The 19,732-nt window shown below is 41.5% G+C and overlaps 2 protein-coding genes across 2 annotated transcripts in view; one reads left to right on the top strand and one right to left on the bottom strand.

Moving 5' to 3' along the window:
- The first annotated feature begins 9,772 nt into the window (after window positions 1–9,772).
- Window positions 9,773–19,732, top strand: part of PYROXD1 (pyridine nucleotide-disulphide oxidoreductase domain 1) — a 13,105-nt gene continuing 3,145 nt past the window's right edge. The window contains exons 1-8 of the mRNA XM_034062792.1: window positions 9,773–9,933; window positions 12,422–12,502; window positions 14,364–14,483; window positions 15,808–15,936; window positions 16,593–16,666; window positions 17,452–17,612; window positions 18,520–18,620; window positions 19,424–19,553. Of these exons, the coding sequence (XP_033918683.1) occupies window positions 9,853–9,933; window positions 12,422–12,502; window positions 14,364–14,483; window positions 15,808–15,936; window positions 16,593–16,666; window positions 17,452–17,612; window positions 18,520–18,620; window positions 19,424–19,553 (877 nt within the window). The 5' untranslated portion in view covers window positions 9,773–9,852. The remainder of the gene's footprint in view (window positions 9,934–12,421; window positions 12,503–14,363; window positions 14,484–15,807; window positions 15,937–16,592; window positions 16,667–17,451; window positions 17,613–18,519; window positions 18,621–19,423; window positions 19,554–19,732) is intronic.
- Window positions 19,077–19,732, bottom strand: part of RECQL (RecQ like helicase) — a 24,407-nt gene continuing 23,751 nt past the window's right edge. The window contains exon 17 of the transcript XR_004549611.1: window positions 19,077–19,623. The gene's annotated coding sequence lies outside the window, so the exon portion shown is untranslated. The remainder of the gene's footprint in view (window positions 19,624–19,732) is intronic.

Raw genomic sequence — 19,732 nt, 5'->3', positions numbered from 1 at the left:
AGCTGAGCTGATGGCCCCTGGGAAAGTCCTGTCGAGAACTTCAGGCTCCCTTGGTGGCTCCTGCCACTTGAGTTGAGGCTCCTGGATGCTGAGCTTCACCCCACTCCTGTGCTGAAGGTGTCCTCTCTCAAGCTACTCACATCAGCATTTGATCCTCCTCCTTTGACCTGCTGGTCACACTCTTTTTGATGCAGCCCAGGATACGGTTGCTATCTGGGCTGTGAGTGCACACTGAAGCTGGCTCATGTTCATTTTCTCATCGACCAACACCCCCAAGTCCTTCTCTGCAGAGCTGCTCTGAATCTCTTTGCCCAACCTGTAGCTGTGCCTGGGATTGCTCTGACCCAGGTGTAGGACCTTGCACTTGGCATGGTTAAACTTCATGAGGTTGGCATCAGCCCACCTCACAAGTGTGTCAAGGTCCCTCTGGATGGCATTCCTTCTCTCCAACGTATCAACCGAACCGCACAGTTTGGTGTCATTGGCAAACTTGCTGCTGGTGCGCGCAATCCCAGTGTCCATGGCACCAACAGAGGTGTTGAACAAGACTGGTCCCAAAAAGATCCCTAGGAGACACCACCCATCACTGGTCTCCAGCTGGACATCGAACTGTTGAACACAACTCTTTCCATGCAGCCATCCAGGCAGTTCTTTATCCACCGAGTGCTCCACCTGTCAAATTGATGACACTCCAATTTAGGGACAAGGATGTCATGTGGGACAGTGTTGAACGTTTTGCACAAGTCCAGGTAGATGACGTCAACTTCTCCACCCCTGTCCATCAGTTCCGTAGCCCCATCATAGAAGGCCACCAAATTGGTCAGGCAGGATTTCCCCCTAGTGAAGCCATGCTGGCTGTCACCAAGCACCTTGTTGTTTTTCATGTGCCCTAGCATGCCTTCCAGGAGAATCTGCTCCCAGATTTTGCCAGGCACAGAGGTGACACTGACTGGTCTGTAATTCCCTGGGTCATCCATTTTCCCCCTCTTGAAAACGGGGGTTATATTTCCCTTTTTCCAGCTGTCAGGAACTTCACCTGACTGACATGATTTTTCAAATCACAGAAGCACAGAAACACAAGGGTTGGAAGGGACCTCAAAAAATCATCTAGTCCAACCCCCCTGCAAGAGCAGGGTAACCTAGAGTACATCACACAGGAACTTGTCCAGGCGGGCCTTGAATATCTCCAATGTAGGAGATTCCACAACCCCCCTGGACAACCTGTTCCAGTGCTCTGTCACTCTCACAGTTAAGAAGTTCTTCTTGATGTTAACGTGGAACCTCCTATGCTCCAGTTTACACCCACTGCCCCTTGTCCTGTCACTGGATATCACTGAAAAAAGCCTAGCTCCATCATCCTGACACCCACCCTTTACATATCTGTAAACACTGATGAGGTCACCCCTCAGTCTCCTCTTCTCCAAGCTAAAGAGACCCAGCTCCCTCAGACTCTCCTCATAAGGGAGCTGTTCCACTCCCTTCATCATCTTTGTGGCTCTGCGCTGGACTCTTTCAAGCCATTCCCTGTCCTTCTTGAACTGAGGTGACCAGAACTGGATGCAATATACCAGATGCGGCCTCACCAAGGCAGAGTAGAGGGGGAGGAGAACCTCTCTTGCCCTACTAACCACCCCCTTTCTAATGCATCGTAGGATGCCATTGGCCTTCTTGGCCACAAGGGCACATTGCTGGCTTGCCGCGGAAAGGACTCAGTCAGAGACCAATATGATCAGACAAAAAGCCATTTATTGCAAAGCATTAACTCCTTATATACTATTGCTTACACACACCTACAGCAATTTGGCATATCATGATCGGATACTTGTCTTGAAGACCCTTAGCGACTAGCATAGAATTGGTTAAGCACAGGTGTGAGAACTTGACCTCGAACGCTTGCCAACAGTCCACAGTTCTCATAACTCAGTGAATTACAGCTTCTTCTTATCTTGCTTGCTTAGGCTTCCTCGGGCCTCCCATGGCCTTGCTGTATCCCTTGGAGTTATTCAGAGCTCATGTACCAAATATTCATTTTCCTGTGAGAACACTGTCTCCACACTGGCTCATGGTCATCCTCCCATCCACCAGGACCCCCAGGTCCCTTTCCCCTTCACTCCTTTCCAGCAGGTCAACCCCCAACCTGTACTGGTACATGGGGTTGTTCTTCCCCAGATGCAAGACTCTACACTTGCCCTTGTTGAATCTCATCAAGTTTCTCCCCACCCAACTCTCCAGCCTGTCCAGGTCTCGCTGAATGGCAACACGGCCTTTTGGTGTGTCAGCCACTCCTCCCAGTTCAGTGTCATCAGTGAACTTACTGAGGGTACACTCAGTTCCCTCATCCAGCTTGTCAATGAAAATATTAAACAGCACTGGTCCCAGCACCGACCCCTGAGGGACTCCACTGGTCACAGACCTCCAGCTAGATTCTGCCCCATTGACCACAACTCTCTGCCTTCTTCCTTTCAACCAGTTCTTGATCCACCTCACTACCTGACCATCAAGCCCACCCTTCCTTAGCTTATCTATGAGGATGCTGTGGGAGACAGTATCAAATGCCTTACTGAAATCAAGAAAAACTACATCTACCACTCTACTATCATCCCTTCACCTAGTCACTTCCTCATAGAAGGCTATAAGGTTGGTCAAACATGACGTCCCCCTCATAAAACCATGTTGGCTGTTCTTAATAACCCCCTCATCCTTGATATGCCTAGAGATGGAGTCAAGAGTAAGTTGTTCCATCACCTTTCCAGGGACGGAGGTAAGGCTGACTGGTCTATAATTACCCGGGTCCTCATTCTTGCCCTTCTTATAGACTGGTGTGACATTTGCCATCTTCCAATCCTCAGGCACCTCTCCCGTTTCCCACGATTTACCAAAGATGATGGAGAGTGGCCTAGCAATGACCTCTGTCAGCTCCCTCAGCACCCGTGGGTGCATTCCATCTGGACCCATCGATTTATAGATGTCCAGATTGCATAGGTGATCCCTAACCCAATCCTCATCTACCAAAGCAAACTCCTCCTTTGTCCTCACTCCTTCTGGGGCTATAGGAATCTGGGGGCCCCAGGGAGAGTCTGCAGGAGTAAAGACAGAGGCAAAGAAAGCATTCAGCACCTCTGCCTTCTTTGTATCCTCTGTGTCCAGGGCACCCACCTCGTTCAACAGTGGGCCTATATTGCCTCTTGTGTTAGTTTTATCCGCTATGTATTTATCATAGAATCATAGAAGAGTTAGGATTGGGAAAGACCTTAATATCATCTAGTTCCAACCCCCCTGCCATGGGCAGGGACACCTCACACTAAACCATATCACCCAAGGCTTCATCCAACCTGGTCTTGAATTTGAAGACGCCCTTTCTATTGTCCTTAATCCGACTAGCAAGATTAAGTTCCAAGGAGGCCTTAGCTGTCCTAATTGCCTCCCTATATCCTCTAACAACTGTCTTATATTCCTCCCAAGTGGCCAGCCCCTCCTTCCATAATCCATAGATTCTCCTTTTCCACTTGAGTTTGCCCAGCAGCTCCTTGTTTAATCACGCTGGCCTCCTAGATCCTTTACTTGATTTCCTACCCATAGGGATGCTCTGATCCTGAGCTTGGAAGAAATGGTCCTTGAATGCTGACCAACTATCATGAGCCCCTTTACCACCTAGTACCCTTTCTCATGGGACTTCCCTTAGCAGTTGATTGAACAGGCCAAAGTTGGCCCTTTAGAAATCCAGAACTGTGGCCTTGCTAGGTATTCTATTCCTCCCACAAAGGATCCTAAACTCCACCATCTCATGGTCACTGCAGCCAAGGCTGCCATTGACCATCATCACTTCAACCAAACCCTCCTTGTTGGGGAGTACTAAATCTAGCAGCGCTCCTCTCCTAGTTGGTTTGTCCACCATTTGCATTAAGAAGTTATCGTCAATGCACTATTACACTTGTTTTTGCAAATTGCTTCTTTACTCAATGTAGTATGGGACTAGTATTTAAGTTCAAAATAGAAGTTTTCAAACCTGACCCAACTATGTCTGCTCCATGAGCCATTTACCATGCAAGAGCAACAACTATCACTATTAAATTGATGTATAAAGGAGACACCAAAGACAAATTCTTTACACAGAGTTGTTTGGAGTCTGTTGTTTGGTTTAATTTAACCAGCTATAGAGATTATCAAAATTTTACCTGGTGCTGCTGCAGTACTGATAAGGACCTCATGGTTGTAAAGGAAATGAATAGTAATCCATTGAACCTCAAAACACACCATTGCATTACAAGTCCAAGCACACTTTACGGGACTTGCAAGTTGAAGTGGGCTTGAACTTGTAACGTAAAGTGTGAAATGGCACTGGTGTTGGCCTCAACACCAGACCCCTCAACACCAAGCCCCAAAACTGCAAGTCTACCAGTGAAACATTTTTTGTCTCCACATATTTCTAGGTCTGGACCATATGTGACCAAGAACACAGGCCAAGAGCAGGTATTGTTTGTCCCTCAAGAGAATAGAATTATTAATACAAATCTGTATTTTTCACTATACACAATACTTCAGTATATACCACATGCCAAATTGTTGTGTTAGGACTGAATCACAACAGAACTGTACTCTGTCCATTAGAGTATGGGTCCAACAAAATGGAGACAGATGGGAAACTGTTGATATCAACATGCATTGTACAAGAACAACAAGGATTTATTTGTGAAAGTAATACTGTAAGAGCTCAAGACATTCATCTTGACACTGGACAAAATGTCTGTCATTTGGAAATGCATCCTGACAAAAAACCTGAAACTGTACTTGTATATATTGGTAAAGGATGCTCTTTCAAGAGAACCCTCTGTGATTCTATGGTTGTAGACATTACCATAGATACAAGTAAGCACTCTAACATTTGTGTTTGTAATTTTATCAAGATGATGGGATGTGATTCTAATTATTCAGCTCCTACTGACCAATTGTTACAGTTTAATTACATGCTGATTCAAGATCTGCTGCCTACTCCCATTGGAATGAATCTCGACAAGAAACTTGCTACAACATGAATATCTGAAATGGCTATTGAAGCAAGCTCAAGAAAATGGATGAAAGACTCTGATTTCTGTCCATCATGATATGGAAAAGACACACCAAATTCTGGAAAGAGTGAAGAAAGACAGAGAACATCAACTGTGGGATACTCTTCAGATGGTCACCAGCAGCTACAGGAAGTCTAAAGAGAGTGTTTCATCCTGTTGTTTTACTGATAGTAACCCTTTTGCTTTTTATCTTGATAATCACAATGAATGTAAAAATCTGGAGTATGATGAAGCAATTATCCTACTTGTGATCCCTATTTAACATGCATTTTATATTCCCAATATATACGCACCTGATAGCGCAATATTGACACCTAAACGCCCTTGTGTGAAGCTTGAGTGACTACAGTCACAGGGTGGTTTTTTATGGGAAAATTGCTTGGGTGGGGGAGAAATAAGGGAAAACTGTGGCCCAACAGAAGCTGCAGTATTAAGGAAGTTTTTTAAGGTGAAATACAGTTTGGTTGGCATGCATGGAATCTATTCCACCACAGTTCCCTAGGCAGCACAACCTGCCACCTTAGCACATGGAGTAACGGAGGGTGGAGCGAAGTGGAGACTCCGTGGCCAGGCTCTGTTGTACTCCCTGCAAGAATGGGAACTTGATGGTACTACTCAGCTGATAAATCGCATGGCAGCTGACAAATGGAAAAGAGATGTCCATTGCTGAGCCAGCAACTGTGGCACAATCACTTTCCTCAGATGAACCTTGCTCATTATAATCTCATTTCAACAGCAATGCACAACACCTCCATCCCGAAGTTACCCACCTCCAAGGTATGACCACCCCTCACTGAGCATGCACTCTGCATTTTATTGACTGTATCTGAAAGACAAAAGTGAGAGAATTTTACACCAATCAGTAACAAAAGTATGTATGACTAGAGTCACTCAAGCTCCACCTAAATGTAAAAAAATCTGTAAAAGTGAATAAAGGAGGGGAGAAGTTCATTGGAACTTCTGGGATCAGTTGATGGGCTGAACCTGCCTTCTCCCCATAGGGACACCTATTGGGTAAGAATTTTATGCATGCTAAATAGTTAATCCATTCTAGCTGTTATTAGTGATTGTAGTTTTGTTGTGTATTGCTTCAAGCTTGTTTTCCAGCCAGTGTACTATCAACAGCACGTAAGGGATTTGATTCAGTGATGCTGTCAGCGTGGGTTCCTGAACAGGTTAGTCGAATCACCCTCCGATACAGTGGGCTGTTCAGTACGGTTCCCACAATGGGATGCAGACAGGCTGGTTGGGCACAAGGGTCTCGTCCTTCCTGGGACACTGACAGGCTGATCAAATATAAAGGGTTCAAGGAAACCCCCCTTATTATGTTACAGTGTGGTCTGAGCCATAGGGGTTAGGAAGTATTGCTTTTGATTCTGCATGTACATCAGTGAACAGTGCCGGACATCTCTGCACTCCAGAAGCACCAAAGCTCCTCTTCATCTACTACATCACATAACTGGACTGTTGGGTGAAATTTTCGCCACCGTGTCCTGGTCTCTATGGGACAAGGGATAGAACCCAATGGCAAGACATCTTCAGTGGTCCTACCTCCAATGTGACTGCTATCCTACACTTATTCTCACAACCATAATTTGGTTTATTATTCTTGTATTACTGAAATTAGTATTTGGGGTGTTGTTGGTTCTATTTTGTTTTGTTTTGTTTTCCGTAAAATATCTTTCTAGTAGCCAAAAAGAAAACCAATTTACAGATAAAATCTGCAACTTATGGTACCTGCAGGAAAAGTCAACAATACGTAGAAGTTAGACATCCTGACTGGAAGATCATTGTACATTGAGGAATTAGTGGTCCACAAAACTGCTGACCTGTGTTGGCCCAAGGCAGTGGTGGCTGTGCAGTGCTGCATATACAGCCTGGCTTCCTTCAGGCTATGCCATGCTGCACACATCCCTTGGCTGCAGGACAAACTCAGTCAGCTAATTGCTATCAAGGAGCCTACTGTTATCTCCATTCAGTATTGGTGATTATCACCTCCTGGTGTCAAAACATGCAGGTGTTTTTTTCAGAAGCAAGTATGTAGCTTTAAAAATCATTCAGATTAACCACAACAATAATATTGCATCTTCTGTCTTTATGTGAACCAAGTACTACCTGACAAATAAATCTCAGAATCTTTAATGTCACTCAGCCTGTAAAATGCTTTGTGCTCTTTTAAGGCTTTATCACTTTTCTGATCCCTTCCACAGGCCTATCAAATAGTATGTAATTTTCAGATCATTTTTATTATTCAATCAGTGAATCAAGCACCTCTTGTCTCCCTCTGCTAGCACTGATCAATTTTTCCACCTGCTTGACAAATGGAAGACAATGAAAGAGAAATAATTCCTTGTCGTATTTATCCCTATGTAGGGTTTATTGTCATATTCTGTACATTAATTCTTTATTCGTGAGTAATACATTACTCATTCCCAGATAAAACCTGACATCTCGACCCAAATCAACAAAGGCCTACAGACATGTAAAGAGCCCAAACACACTTGCAGAAAAGGCTGATAGAAATGCAAAGTACATCACTACTGGAAACCAGGGCAGTTAGATTTTCACAACAGAGCCTTGATTAGGAAGGCCTTGCTCTGTACCAAAGCACTGTGGCCATCTACCAGAGTATGCAGCATAGCAGAGACCCAGTCAACCTGTTGGGTTTTGTTTTGTTTTTTTCACAGAAAAATTATTGTGCTTTATAGTCAAGTATTTTGTTATCCAGAAGTTCTGTAGTCAATATCCACTCTATCTATGGACAAGGATTTGGCTACTGGAGTTTGGGGTGGTTATGAGTCACATTTGTGTTTAGATTGCCAGTGTCAGATAAGCAAAGTCATGCATTGAACGTGATGCACACAACTGATACGAGTGACACAGGCACCATGATGGGTGCACAGTGATTTTCAGAGCTCCTCAGAGAATATTAAGAGGTCTCATTTAACACAGAATAAAACCTACTTTCCTTAGACTGTCATCAACTTGCATGATCTCACATCCTTTGCTACTCCTTTCCAATGCATGTGCACTTGGTAAGAAGTATCAGGAATGAATCTGCAGTGTGTCAAGAATGAATGGGAAACCATTATATCCCCTACACAAATGATATGTTATTAACCTGGAAAAAAATGTACAGATCTGTACTTATCTCTTTGCTGTCAACTAGGAACTAGGAAGGTACACTGTAATTGCAAGCAACTATTTTCATGGACTTCATATGCCGCATCGTGTCCAAGATGGGGTTTTATATCTTTTGTGAATGGAGCAGTAACAACTTCTTGTAGTTTGCGCAAGGAAATGCTCCAAGTAAAATAAGAATTTCTCCTGTCATTTGTCATATACTGCAGGGTAAAATCCTTGGAAGGCATTTGTGTACTTGATGACGCAAGGCTATCCAATTTCTTGCACTGTTTAGGTCGGGTCACTTACTCAGGTAATTTACAGTGCAATGGAATGTGTTCAGAGCACAGAATTTAGCTTATGACCGAAATGGCCAACAACAGCCTGGACTGTGAAATTACCTTCAATGCCAGCAACAAAAAATTACTTAGAAAAAGGCAAAATGAAAGTATTTAAAACTAACTGCCTTCAGAAAGTGACTGTTTAAAGAATGTGATTGATGTCCTGATAGCTACAGGACTGCCTGAACAGACACTGGCCATAAAACAGGGTTATTTTTTGTGGCATGCACTCGGTAGTTTTATCTTTCATAGCTTATCCCTTCCTCAAAAAAAAAGCATTGAAATTCAGCGTTAGAATGAAAATTACACTTATTAATATGCAGAAAATTCCAAGATAAACCAGAGTGCAAAAGCTCAAACTCATTTTAAGCAGTTCATCTCAAACTGTAGGCATCACTGAGCAGTTTATCACATGTATCAATTTATTCCCTTAATTTAACACACTTCATAGAATCCAAGGTCAGAAGTAGCCTCAATGATCATCTGGTCCAACCTTTCCTAGTAAACCATGACCTAGACTAGATGTCCCAGCACCTTGTCCAGCCTAAGTGTCCAGTGTTGGAGAATATCGTATTACAGCAGCAGGCTTTTTATCCTACTCAAAACCAAAGGAAATAAACAGCAAAGTCATTTGCTCCAATGACTGACCACTACCAAAACCAACACAGTACAATTATACATCATGAAGAGAGGGCTACAGAGAGGGGTGAGGAGCACCTTAGGAACATCAGTTTCATATTCCTCTCCACACTTCACGCTAAATTACAGCTTTAGTATTGCATCCAAAGCTGATCGGGAAAGGGTAGGCCTAGGGAAAACACAATCTCTCACACTGATGTGTTTCATTCTCTTGACTTCCTATTAAGGAAACGGCAAAAGGACTAAATGTATTTCTTCTTTAGCTTTCATAACTATGTGCTACTTGTTCTCTTTGGTCCCTTGACAAAGTCCATGAAAACCCTTCAGCGTTCAGACCTGTGAAGGCACTGTCATAGGAAGTGGAGAAAGTAAACTCCAAATTAAACAAAAAAACCCACAAAAACAAACAAAAAACACCACATAACAGTAAGAAAATAAACAAAAACCAATGGAAAGGGCTGCATTGGGGTGCGCGACCGCAAAGAGGCTCGCCCTGGCCCTAAGGGAAGCTCCGCGCCGCCAGTGCAACAAGTTTGGGCACTGCCGCGCACCGTAGGCGGAGCTGCGACGCCGCGTCCCGCACCTCAGCGAGGCAGTGGCAGCGAGAAGGAGGTGTCAACAGCGGTGTCAACAGCGGTGTTTAACGGGGCTGTCGGTTCTCGGTGGCCCGGTGCTCCGGGGAGATGGCTGCGGCCCACAGCGGTGCACGGGGCCGGTTCGTGGTGGTGGGCGGAGGAATTGCAGGGGTGACCTGCGCGGAGAAGGTAAAAGGCAGGGGGGGGCGTTTAGCCGGCTCACGCATGCGCGTTTTCCCCATCGTACCCCTCCGCCGCTGGTAGACGACCCCAAGCAGTTTGGGGGGTGTGGGTGCCTCACACTGCGGGCAACGTGTTAGGGAAGGGAACCGGCGTCGGCCCAGCACACCCTGATTGCGACCCGTTACTGCACACAGACCCAGCGTAGGGACTTCCGTAGAGAGCAGTTCAGTACATTTATGTAGGAATTGCATAAGTAGTCTCATTAATTTAGTAATTACACTAAATCATACAAAACCGAGCAGTTCCAGGGAAGCGGTGTTGTAATGTAATAATGGTTATCTGTCTAGAAATGCTGAGAGGTTAAAGCTGAACTGCAAATAACCTCATAAAGGCTTAGGACCACTTCATAAAAAGGGGATAAAAACTTTGTGACTTGAGATGGGATTCTGTATGCTGGTCAAGAGGTCAGGAAGGAGCTCTACATGCCTTATTTACAGGCATAAAGGAACATACTGCAACTAAGGTGAATGCTGCTATGATGTGCTCCTTTTTCTGTCTTTGCTGGATCCGTGTTTAGGGCTGTACACCTGTGGAGATTGCCGCATGTCAGCAGCTTTCCATGAGCTCTAAACTTATAGCCTATGTTTTACTTCATCGAGATCACTAAAAGTGATGCTGTGTGTTCTAGAAGGATTTCTGCACTGTACTTCCATAGCTGGAGGTATGCTTGAAATAAAAGAGGAGGATTGGACACAATTTTTCTCAGTCCTGATTTTGAGCAAGTGTAGTTCTGTGGAACACAGTGGCAATAAACAACTTGTCCATCATGTTGCATTTTGGGTATTCATTATATGATGTCTTGTAGTTCAGACTTCCTAGGAAGCTATCCGAGAACAATCATTGCATCATGTTTGTCTCAAAAGAATTGATACAGAGTTACTTACATTTTGAGTAAATTTTGAAATATGCCAACAAAATGTCTTTGAAGCTGAGTCTGAGTTAGATTGTTTTTTTCTGTCACAGATGTTTTATGTCTTACGTTATTTCTGCCTTTCATGCTTATATTGCAACATTTCTTTGTGGATTGTGATGACTTATATATTTCCGTATGTATGGATATCTATTCTGTGTGGCAGATTTCTAATCCTAGCATTTTAGAAGGTAAAGAAATGCAGCAAACTTAATATGACCAACTGAAAGTTTGAAATAACCATTAAATCTTAATAAAAGGGCAGGGGTAAGCATTTGAGCATATGTAAGTGATTCAAAGTACATTGTGTCAGTCTTAAGTGTCTCAGTCTTGAGTTACAGTATACATCTGATGATTATTGCATAGAGTCACAGAATGGTTTGGGTTGGAAGGGACCTAAAAGAACATCCAGTTCCAACACCCTGCCATGGGCAGGAACTCCTTCCACTAGATCAGGTTGCTCAAAGTCCTATTCAGCCTGGCCTTGAACCCTTCCAGGGAGGGAGCATCCACAGCTTCTCCAGGCAACCTGTGCCAGTGTCTCACACTAAAGAATTTCTTACCTATACCTAATGTACTCCAGGTGGAGTTCCTTGAACTGCTGCCCACAGTTCTTTTTATGCAGCCCATTATATGAATGGTTTTCTGGACTGCAGTCACATGTTGACAGCCCTTACCTGATTTTTCATCCACCAGAGTCCATCTCTGCAGGGCTCTCTCAATCCATTCACCACCCAGTCTGTGCTGATACTGTCGATTGCCCCAGCCCAGGTGTGGGACCTTGCACGTAGTCTTGTTGAACTTCATGAGGCTCACATGAGCACACTCCTCAAACGTGTCAACATCCCTCTGGATGGCATTCCTTCTCTCAGCATGTCGACTACATCATACAGCTTGGTACTATCTGTAAGCTTGCTGAGGGTGCACTGAATTCCATTGTCTGTTGTTAATAAAGATACCAAATACGATCCTGTGTTTTCTACAGCATTCTGTAGTTTTTCTGTGTTGTATTTGATACAGCTGAGAGCAGCTGCTATAGCACAGTGTGTTACATGTCAATCTTTCTTCCTATTGTCTGTCAATACAACACGTACAGCTACAATGTGTGAAGCATATGTTAGGGACAATTATTCACTGCTATATGAGTAAAAAAAAGTATGTCCAGCAACTGAGTGTCTCCAGAAAGCACATGGTCATAGTCTGTTCCTACAGTTGGCCTTTAGAATATTGTGAAAAACAGTCATTTGAGTAGTACCTTATACCATGGCTGCAGTTCATGTATTCGTGTGGAATGAATTAAGATCCTGGGTCTCCAAATTCTGCTCTTTTCAGTTGTTATCACTGTTATGGATAGTAAGTAAACACTCTTGAAGTAGTGTTTATCCAGTACGAGTCCACTAGACTAAAGTAGTGTAGTAGCATATATTACTTTTTGGTAAACTTTTTTTGTCTTAAAGTCAAAATCTATTGATTGTACTCACCCATGTGTGTACTCACTCATCATTATTTCTGTTTCTTTACAAGCTGGCCATGGAATTCCCATCAGAAGACATTTTATTAATGACGGCTTCTCCGGTTATAAAAGCAGTAACAAATTTCAGACAGGTAAGAACAATTTAATTATGGTAAGACCTTTTCAGAAGTTTACATATGTACATGTAATTTAGAACGTACAGCTGAAAATGCTTACAAATTTAAACTTGCTTTCACATTAGTGTGACTTCAGTGGTGTTAGTAAGACTGAGATACATGATAGTGATTCCTAATCATTAGTAATTGTGAATATATTTACACCATTCGAGCAAAGGATACTTACATACATAGTGGAAGTATTTTCCAAGTTAGTGGAGCTTTATTTCACTGATTTGTTAGTGAGTGCTTTGTTTCAAGCACTGAAATGATACCTTTGGAATAAAATATTGAAGAAACTTAGTTTCACTAGTGATCCTCATATACGGTAGTATGTTTGAATTTGAGGCAGAAACAGGCTTCTGGCAAGTAACAAAGGGAAATTTCTGTAAAATTGCTTTCAGCTTTATCTACATGTCCAGCAGATTTGGTGACCTCTTTCCTGCTAGTTTGAAGAAGAAAACTAAATCCATACACAAGTTCAGATTCCTGTCTATGGGTTCATTAAGCTGGTTTCACAGAGGTACTCAGATCTTAGAAAGCACTGCTCTTTTTTCCTCTCTGAGGAAACTTTAATCTCTACGCTGAGCCATGGAACGAGTTGGAGGCTGTATTGCATAGAACTTGGGATGCAAAGCTGCCAGCTGGTGAGAAATTAGGTTTACCTCTCAGGGAAAGTCAGGACACCAAGAGCTGGACTTGCACCTGGCATTAATTGTCATGACTCACTTTTTCATAGAATCAGAATGGTCAGGGTTGGAAAGGACCTTAAGATCATCTAGTTCCAACCGCCCTGACATGGGCAGGGACACCTCACACTAGACCCTGTTGCTGAAGGCTCATTCCAGCCTGGCCTTGAACATTGCCAGGGGTGGAGCACCCTCACAGAACTCCTGTTTAAGTTTAAACCCATAAAAATACCATGTTTTTGAAACATGGTATCTAACAGGTGTGGCACATCTCACTACAAGTAGAAAAAAGTCACTCAGCAGTTTGTCTGACAGCCTGGTTTTATCGTAATTCTTCCTGGTGTATGAATGCCCAATTCAAATCACTACAGGGGAAGATAAAGCAGAAAGAGATTTGAACAGCAGTTCTTTGCATTTAGTACCTGTAATTGGCTATCAGCATTCCTTTCATTGGTTACATCCGTTTGTCCACACGCCTAACTATACATAGCTATTGCCTAAGCTAGAATTTCCGTGTTAGTCTCTGCCTCTGCTTGCAATAGCTCAGTGTATTATACTTTGTTACATATACAGTAACTGGTTATATTAAGATTGGATACATAATCAATAGCTTGCTGTATTAGTGGATACATGCAGTGTAGCACACAGCAACCAAGATACAATTGGTTACATTAAGCCCATGAGAGCCTGGTCTCCAAAACTTGCTAACACTTCACTATTGTGTCTTAACACATCCCAGTTTCTTCCTACCTTGCTTGCACTTCTACTTTGGCTTCTTTACCCACAGCTTTCTTCATCCTCGGTTCATGTCGAGCTCCATGTAGGCACCTGCTGACTTAGGATTGTGGCCTTCATAAACGCCATCTTCTAATGCTAAAACATTGGGATTGGGCACAATATGCCCACTGCTTTGCAGCCAGTCCACAAATATTTTTTTTTTTTAAAGAGAATACCAGGAACAGGCATGAAAAGATTCTGTATATAAAAAGGAACCTTTAGTAGTAACGTAGTAACATGTTTTGAGACAGTATGGGCCTTATGTTGTGATTCCTTTACCGGAAGTGAACATAACATGTTTTGTTACAAGCTTGAGAAAAAATAGATAAATAAATAATTCACATGTTTAAATACCTCTCCTCTTTCTACAGGTCTCCAAAACACTTGAGGAATTTGATGTAGAAGAGCAGCCGAGTTCACTATTAGAAAAACGATATCCCAATATTAAAGTTATACAGTCTGGAGTAAAACAATTGAGAAGCAATGAACATGTAAGCTAGTGTGTTCTCTTTTATGTGGTTTTCAAATAATATATATAAAAAAGTAACTTAAGGAATGGTTGAAAGTTTAGGGTGTGACATTCTGTTTAAGAACATTGAGTACTAAAGTGTTAAGTTACCAAAATTACAAGGAAAAGCTTCCTAACTTTAATTTCATTTATCACTCACACTGTTGGTCAAGTAGAAATATATACAGAGGACAATATTGTAGATCATAAATTACTTGTAAATTAAGAAACCATATGTTTTAGATAGAAGTCTTTGACACCTCAGAGATAGATCATTGAAAACCTGATTGGAATCACAGAGAACCCAGTTAGTGAAACCAAAACTCTATATGAATCCAGGTGTCTGAACATTTCTGTAACTCTTGAGTTACTGTTTGTTGCTACAGAGACCCAGTATTAACAACTTTGTGTTCAAAAAAAGCAGTTTTTCCACCTTCTTTCTTTTTTTCAGCAGGAAATGTGTTACAAGTATGAGCAGGTCCAGATCCTTGATAGTGTCTGTGTCAGCTTGACATATTACTTTTCACTTCAGCATGCATTTGTCACAAATTCACATTCAGATCTAAACTGCATTATGCTCATTTTAAGTCACAGAGGTATGATCCCAGTTAGATTCTATGAATACTCTGAATCTAATTATATTCTTAGATCATAATTATAATTTGGAGGATCTTTTGTCTAAAACCTGTAGCAACTCTCGCTACTCAAAACCTCTGTAAACTGCTTAGCCTCTACTTTGTAAAGGAACAAAGTCATAAACAGGTGAAATGTAAGTACTGCTTTGTTGCAGAATGATGTAGCTGGTTTAGTGCCTTTTTTCTTTAACAAAGGACAGAATTCGCCACCTTTCTAAACTGTATTCTGGTCTCTGCCTGGTTAAGTTAACACAGGTCTACCATTGTTGAAAGGTTTTAAATGAGATTCTTAATTGCTACTATGTGCATAGACCTACATCTGTTGCTAGGGTGGGGAGGATATTCCTCACATGGAAAACCTGTTCCCTAGCACAGCTAGTGAGTACAGAGTGCCACCAACTGGTAATCTTTGTATTTCACATTTCCTTTGAGTCCACGGTGTACACTTTCAGTTTCACCAATCATATGAGATCATACACTTAGGCTTGTAAGGGTGTGGTGAGTGTAATGCAAATAAGTGAGACACAATCAATGAGAGTGTGAAGGCTTGCTCTTCAGGAAGCCAGTTACAGCATTTAATATCTGCAGAATGCTGTGACATGAAGGAGAAGAAATGCTGATGTTTTCTTAGATGTTTCCAATAGGTTTTTATTTTTTCTTCACTTTTAACAGAAAATTTTCACTGAAGATGGGAAAGAATATATATATGAGAAACTTTGCCTGTGTGCTGGAGCAAAACCAAAATTGATTTTTGAGGGAAACCCATATGTATTAGGAATCCGGGATACTGACAGTGCACAGGTAAATGTGGTTCAGACATACAAGTGTAAAATATATTCCTGATTCCGATGGAAAATACTAAAGATGAATGTGGAGTGAAATGGTAAAACAGAAGGTGATGTTTGTTATCATATATCCTTAAATAAGAAGACTTTCAGTAGCAGCTAATTTATTTAGTGGTATTTTAAGGCTATTTCATTAGTCAGTAAATTTGTTAAGTTTATAGATATTTCATAGACAGTATTTCTAACATGATAATCCAGAATTAATGGTAATCCTTTGCCCTCCAGACAGAAGCCAGTCTGAAAACATTAACAGGAAGCAGGCACTAGTAGAAACTTCCATGAAGAGGTGTACCTGGTACATGATATGAAGGGCTACTTCTCACAGTGAAAAGTTAGTGAATGGCTTTTTTTGTCTTCCTAGTTTAACTTCTCCTGTCTCAATTTGAGAGTTGTAAGGCTTCACTAGTAACTGCATCCCTCAGTGTTAGAACTTCACAGGTTTCATGAGTGTTTGTACCAGATCTTGGTGTAAGTAAATGTGTATCGTTAGTCTGAGAAGATCAAAATAAGATAACTAACAGAGCAAGAAAATACTGAAAAGGATATAATTGATCAGTGTGAGGGAATGTATGACCTAAGTTGTAATTGACTTTTTTTCCTTTCTTAATGCAGGCTTTCCAGAAGAATTTGGCTCAAGCTGAGAGAATAGTAGTGGTAGGAAATGGTGGGATTGCGCTTGAATTAGTGTAAGTAAATGACTAAGTTTTAAAGATAGATGTGCAAATAAAATCATTTCTAGTGTGCAGGAGTTTGGGAAAAGGTTGTCTTGTCAAATTGTAGCGCTTAAAGAATTTAGTAGCAAAATTGATTAAAAACTTTTGCAGTGTAGTGATGCTTACTGTAACATCAAATCCAGCAAGCTTCAGAAGAAGCTTTGGCACATAGATACCAAGAATGTTCAGTGCCTGAGTTGGCACCACAGAGATTTCTGTTAAGGCTAATAAGGGCGGTATTTAAGTTATAAAACTTGTCTGACTTCTGGAAACAGAAGGTGTAATGGGAATAAAGAGGCAGTTTATCTTGCACCCACCCTAATCTAAGCTGACAGAACTTTTGAAGTGTCTGTGTGGCCTTTGTCACAGGTAGGCTACTGAACCATGTGGTCCTTCAGTCTGCTACATTACAAAAGCGCCTATATTATGCCAGTATATGATCTTGGTTTTTGTTGCAGGGAATCACTTTTTCACTTTCACTAGATTGTTCTTTGCATGTCTCTACCAATTCATGTTCCAGGTAGTACAGTACAGGTAGTACAGGTTGTGCTGGTGAGAAAGTCTGACCTGTCTTTTTTTCATGGGTTCCTTATGAAAATAAATACTTAGAAGCAGTGGTGGATTTGATAGCTTTAAACATCTTGGATCTCTTATTTCTAGGTTTTGTAATTAAACCTGTCACACTTCTAGTTGCATTGTTAAGAGTCAGGTCCTTTTCAGGTAGTCTGTGACTTTATTCATTGTTTAAATGTCTGCAGGTATGAAATTCAAGGTTGTGAAGTCATCTGGGCTATCAAAGACAAAGCCATTGGGAACACTTTCTTTGATGCAGGAGCAGCTGAATTTCTCATTCCAAAGCTGTCTGCTGAAAAACAAGAGGCTCCAATTCAATGTAAAAGATCCAAGTATACAATAGAAGGTATGGTGTTTTGGTCTTCTAACACTGCAGCAGCAGTTTTTAATGTTAACATAGTCTTAATATGAGTTAATATAGCAGGTCATAAATAAGGATTGCTGTGATTAGTAGCACCCCCTTCTTTAAAAAAAAATAAAGTAAAAAAGGGATATAAAACCCCATCCGGAATATATGTAGAGACATGGCAGCATGTAAAAGTACACTGATCTTTTATATCAGTGTTAAGTTCTCATTCAATTTCCTGTATTCCACCTGATGAAGAACTTGTTCTATTTTCTGTAATACATGGCAGCATTATGTAGGAAGGAACTCTCCCATAATAAGCTGTTGGAGGACCAGATGAAACCCCTCAGGTTGTAATTACTGATGCAGTGAAACTGCAGTCTTAATAACAACAGTCAACTAGAACTGCATGAACGAACATTACACAAACATGTATATGACCATAAAAAAACCAAACAACATGATTCTGGGTCAGAAGAATAAATAGTAAAAGAGTCAGCCAGAACATCAGAGAATGGCACCCAGTGTCCTTCATATGTATCGTGCTATGTTAGAACTTCCACTTTCATACAAAGGAGGGGCCAGTGCACATTTGCTAGCAGACAGTGATTAGCAGTCGTATTAAGCAACTAAGTCTACTGTGGGTCTCCAGAACTGTGGTGCTGTGGTATCTGTCTGGCTGTGAAGGGTCCATGCAGACATCCAGCAGGAGCATGGTTATTTTGGAGATGAGTGAAGTAATGAAAGGTGTAAAGTTGTAAGGTGTTAAAATACTGGCTTGGAGTCTGATTGGCCTGCAAAGTAACAGGTTTTGGATTACACACTTTTGGCTTTCCTTTTAGTAACCAGACCTGCAGGCCATGAAGTATGCATGCTAAATCTGATATTCTTCATCTCTTTCCCTTAGAAAGTGAGGAAAAAGAAAGATCTATAGCAGCATCTGACAAACTGGGCAGTGCCTTAGGCCCTGATTGGCATGAGGGTTTAAGTCTTAAAGGGACTAAAGAGGTATGGTCATAATCTTACTTACATATTTTTTTAAATGTTGCTTTAAGTGGGTAAGGATGACAGAACATGCAATGTCACATTCAGGATTATTAGGAAAATAAAATAATGCTTCAACTGATTCTCCTGTTCCATCAGAATTTAACAGGAAAGTATGTTAATACAGATACAGTAATATTCTGCTTCAGGAAGAAGGTGGCTACTCAGCTCCACTGGCATAGTTTTAGCAATTTGCTCTTCAGATTGAAATATAAATGTTGGTTTGTAGGTTTCTGTAGGACTGGTGTCAGTCTTTGCTTTAAACAGCAGCAGTGGGGCCTCTGTTGTCATTTAGCTGCTATACATACAGTAGGATTTGTACAGAGGTACAGGGAACATCAGTCTGCTGTCACAGCAGATAATGCAATATAAAATCAGTAGTGGGGTGAGCATTGTGTGTATTTATTAATCTCTTAGCTATTAGGCATTTGCATCACACATTAGAAAACAGACCTTTCAAACAGTCATAGTATCTACAGAAGCAGCTTTACAATGCCAGCTGAAGGATATTTAGGATATTCAGCAGATTAATCAGTGGGGTTTTGGCTGTTGAAGGCCATGGAAACATGTTGAGGTAGTGAAGAATAAAACCATTCAAGGCCAGAATCCACAAAAGAGAAACAGGTAACTTTCTGAGTTTGTCTCAACCTCAGAATAAGAGTAAGTGGCTGAAACATGGGTCAGTGGAACAGGATATATTTCCTTTGCTGATCATGTTTCAGATCATATCAATTTTGATCAGATCAATTTTGTCAATCTTTCTTCAGTTTTCTCATAAAGTACATATTGAAGTAGTATGTGAAGTAAAGAAAATCCACTTACAGCAAGAATTTCTACAGCTGCAACAGACTTCTTTGGCTTTTCCTGAAGAAGGGAAGAATGTGGAACCAGATGAAGGTAGGTGCCAGTACTGAGCAGAAATAACATGTTGAAGATTGGAGCATTGGAGCATGTTTGATCCTGTTTGCTGTTTTAGAGCAAATAAAGATTTGGAAAATAAATCCTTTATAAATCAAATGGAGCTCTAGCAATTTATAGTAGTTGAGAATTTGATTTATGGGCTACAATTAAATTAC

This window comes from Melopsittacus undulatus, chromosome 5 (genome assembly GCF_012275295.1).
Source record: "Melopsittacus undulatus isolate bMelUnd1 chromosome 5, bMelUnd1.mat.Z, whole genome shotgun sequence".
Taxonomy (NCBI): Eukaryota; Metazoa; Chordata; class Aves; order Psittaciformes; family Psittaculidae; genus Melopsittacus; species Melopsittacus undulatus.
The sequence above is the reverse complement of the archived record's forward strand: the minus strand, read 5'-3'. Positions and strand labels throughout refer to the sequence as shown.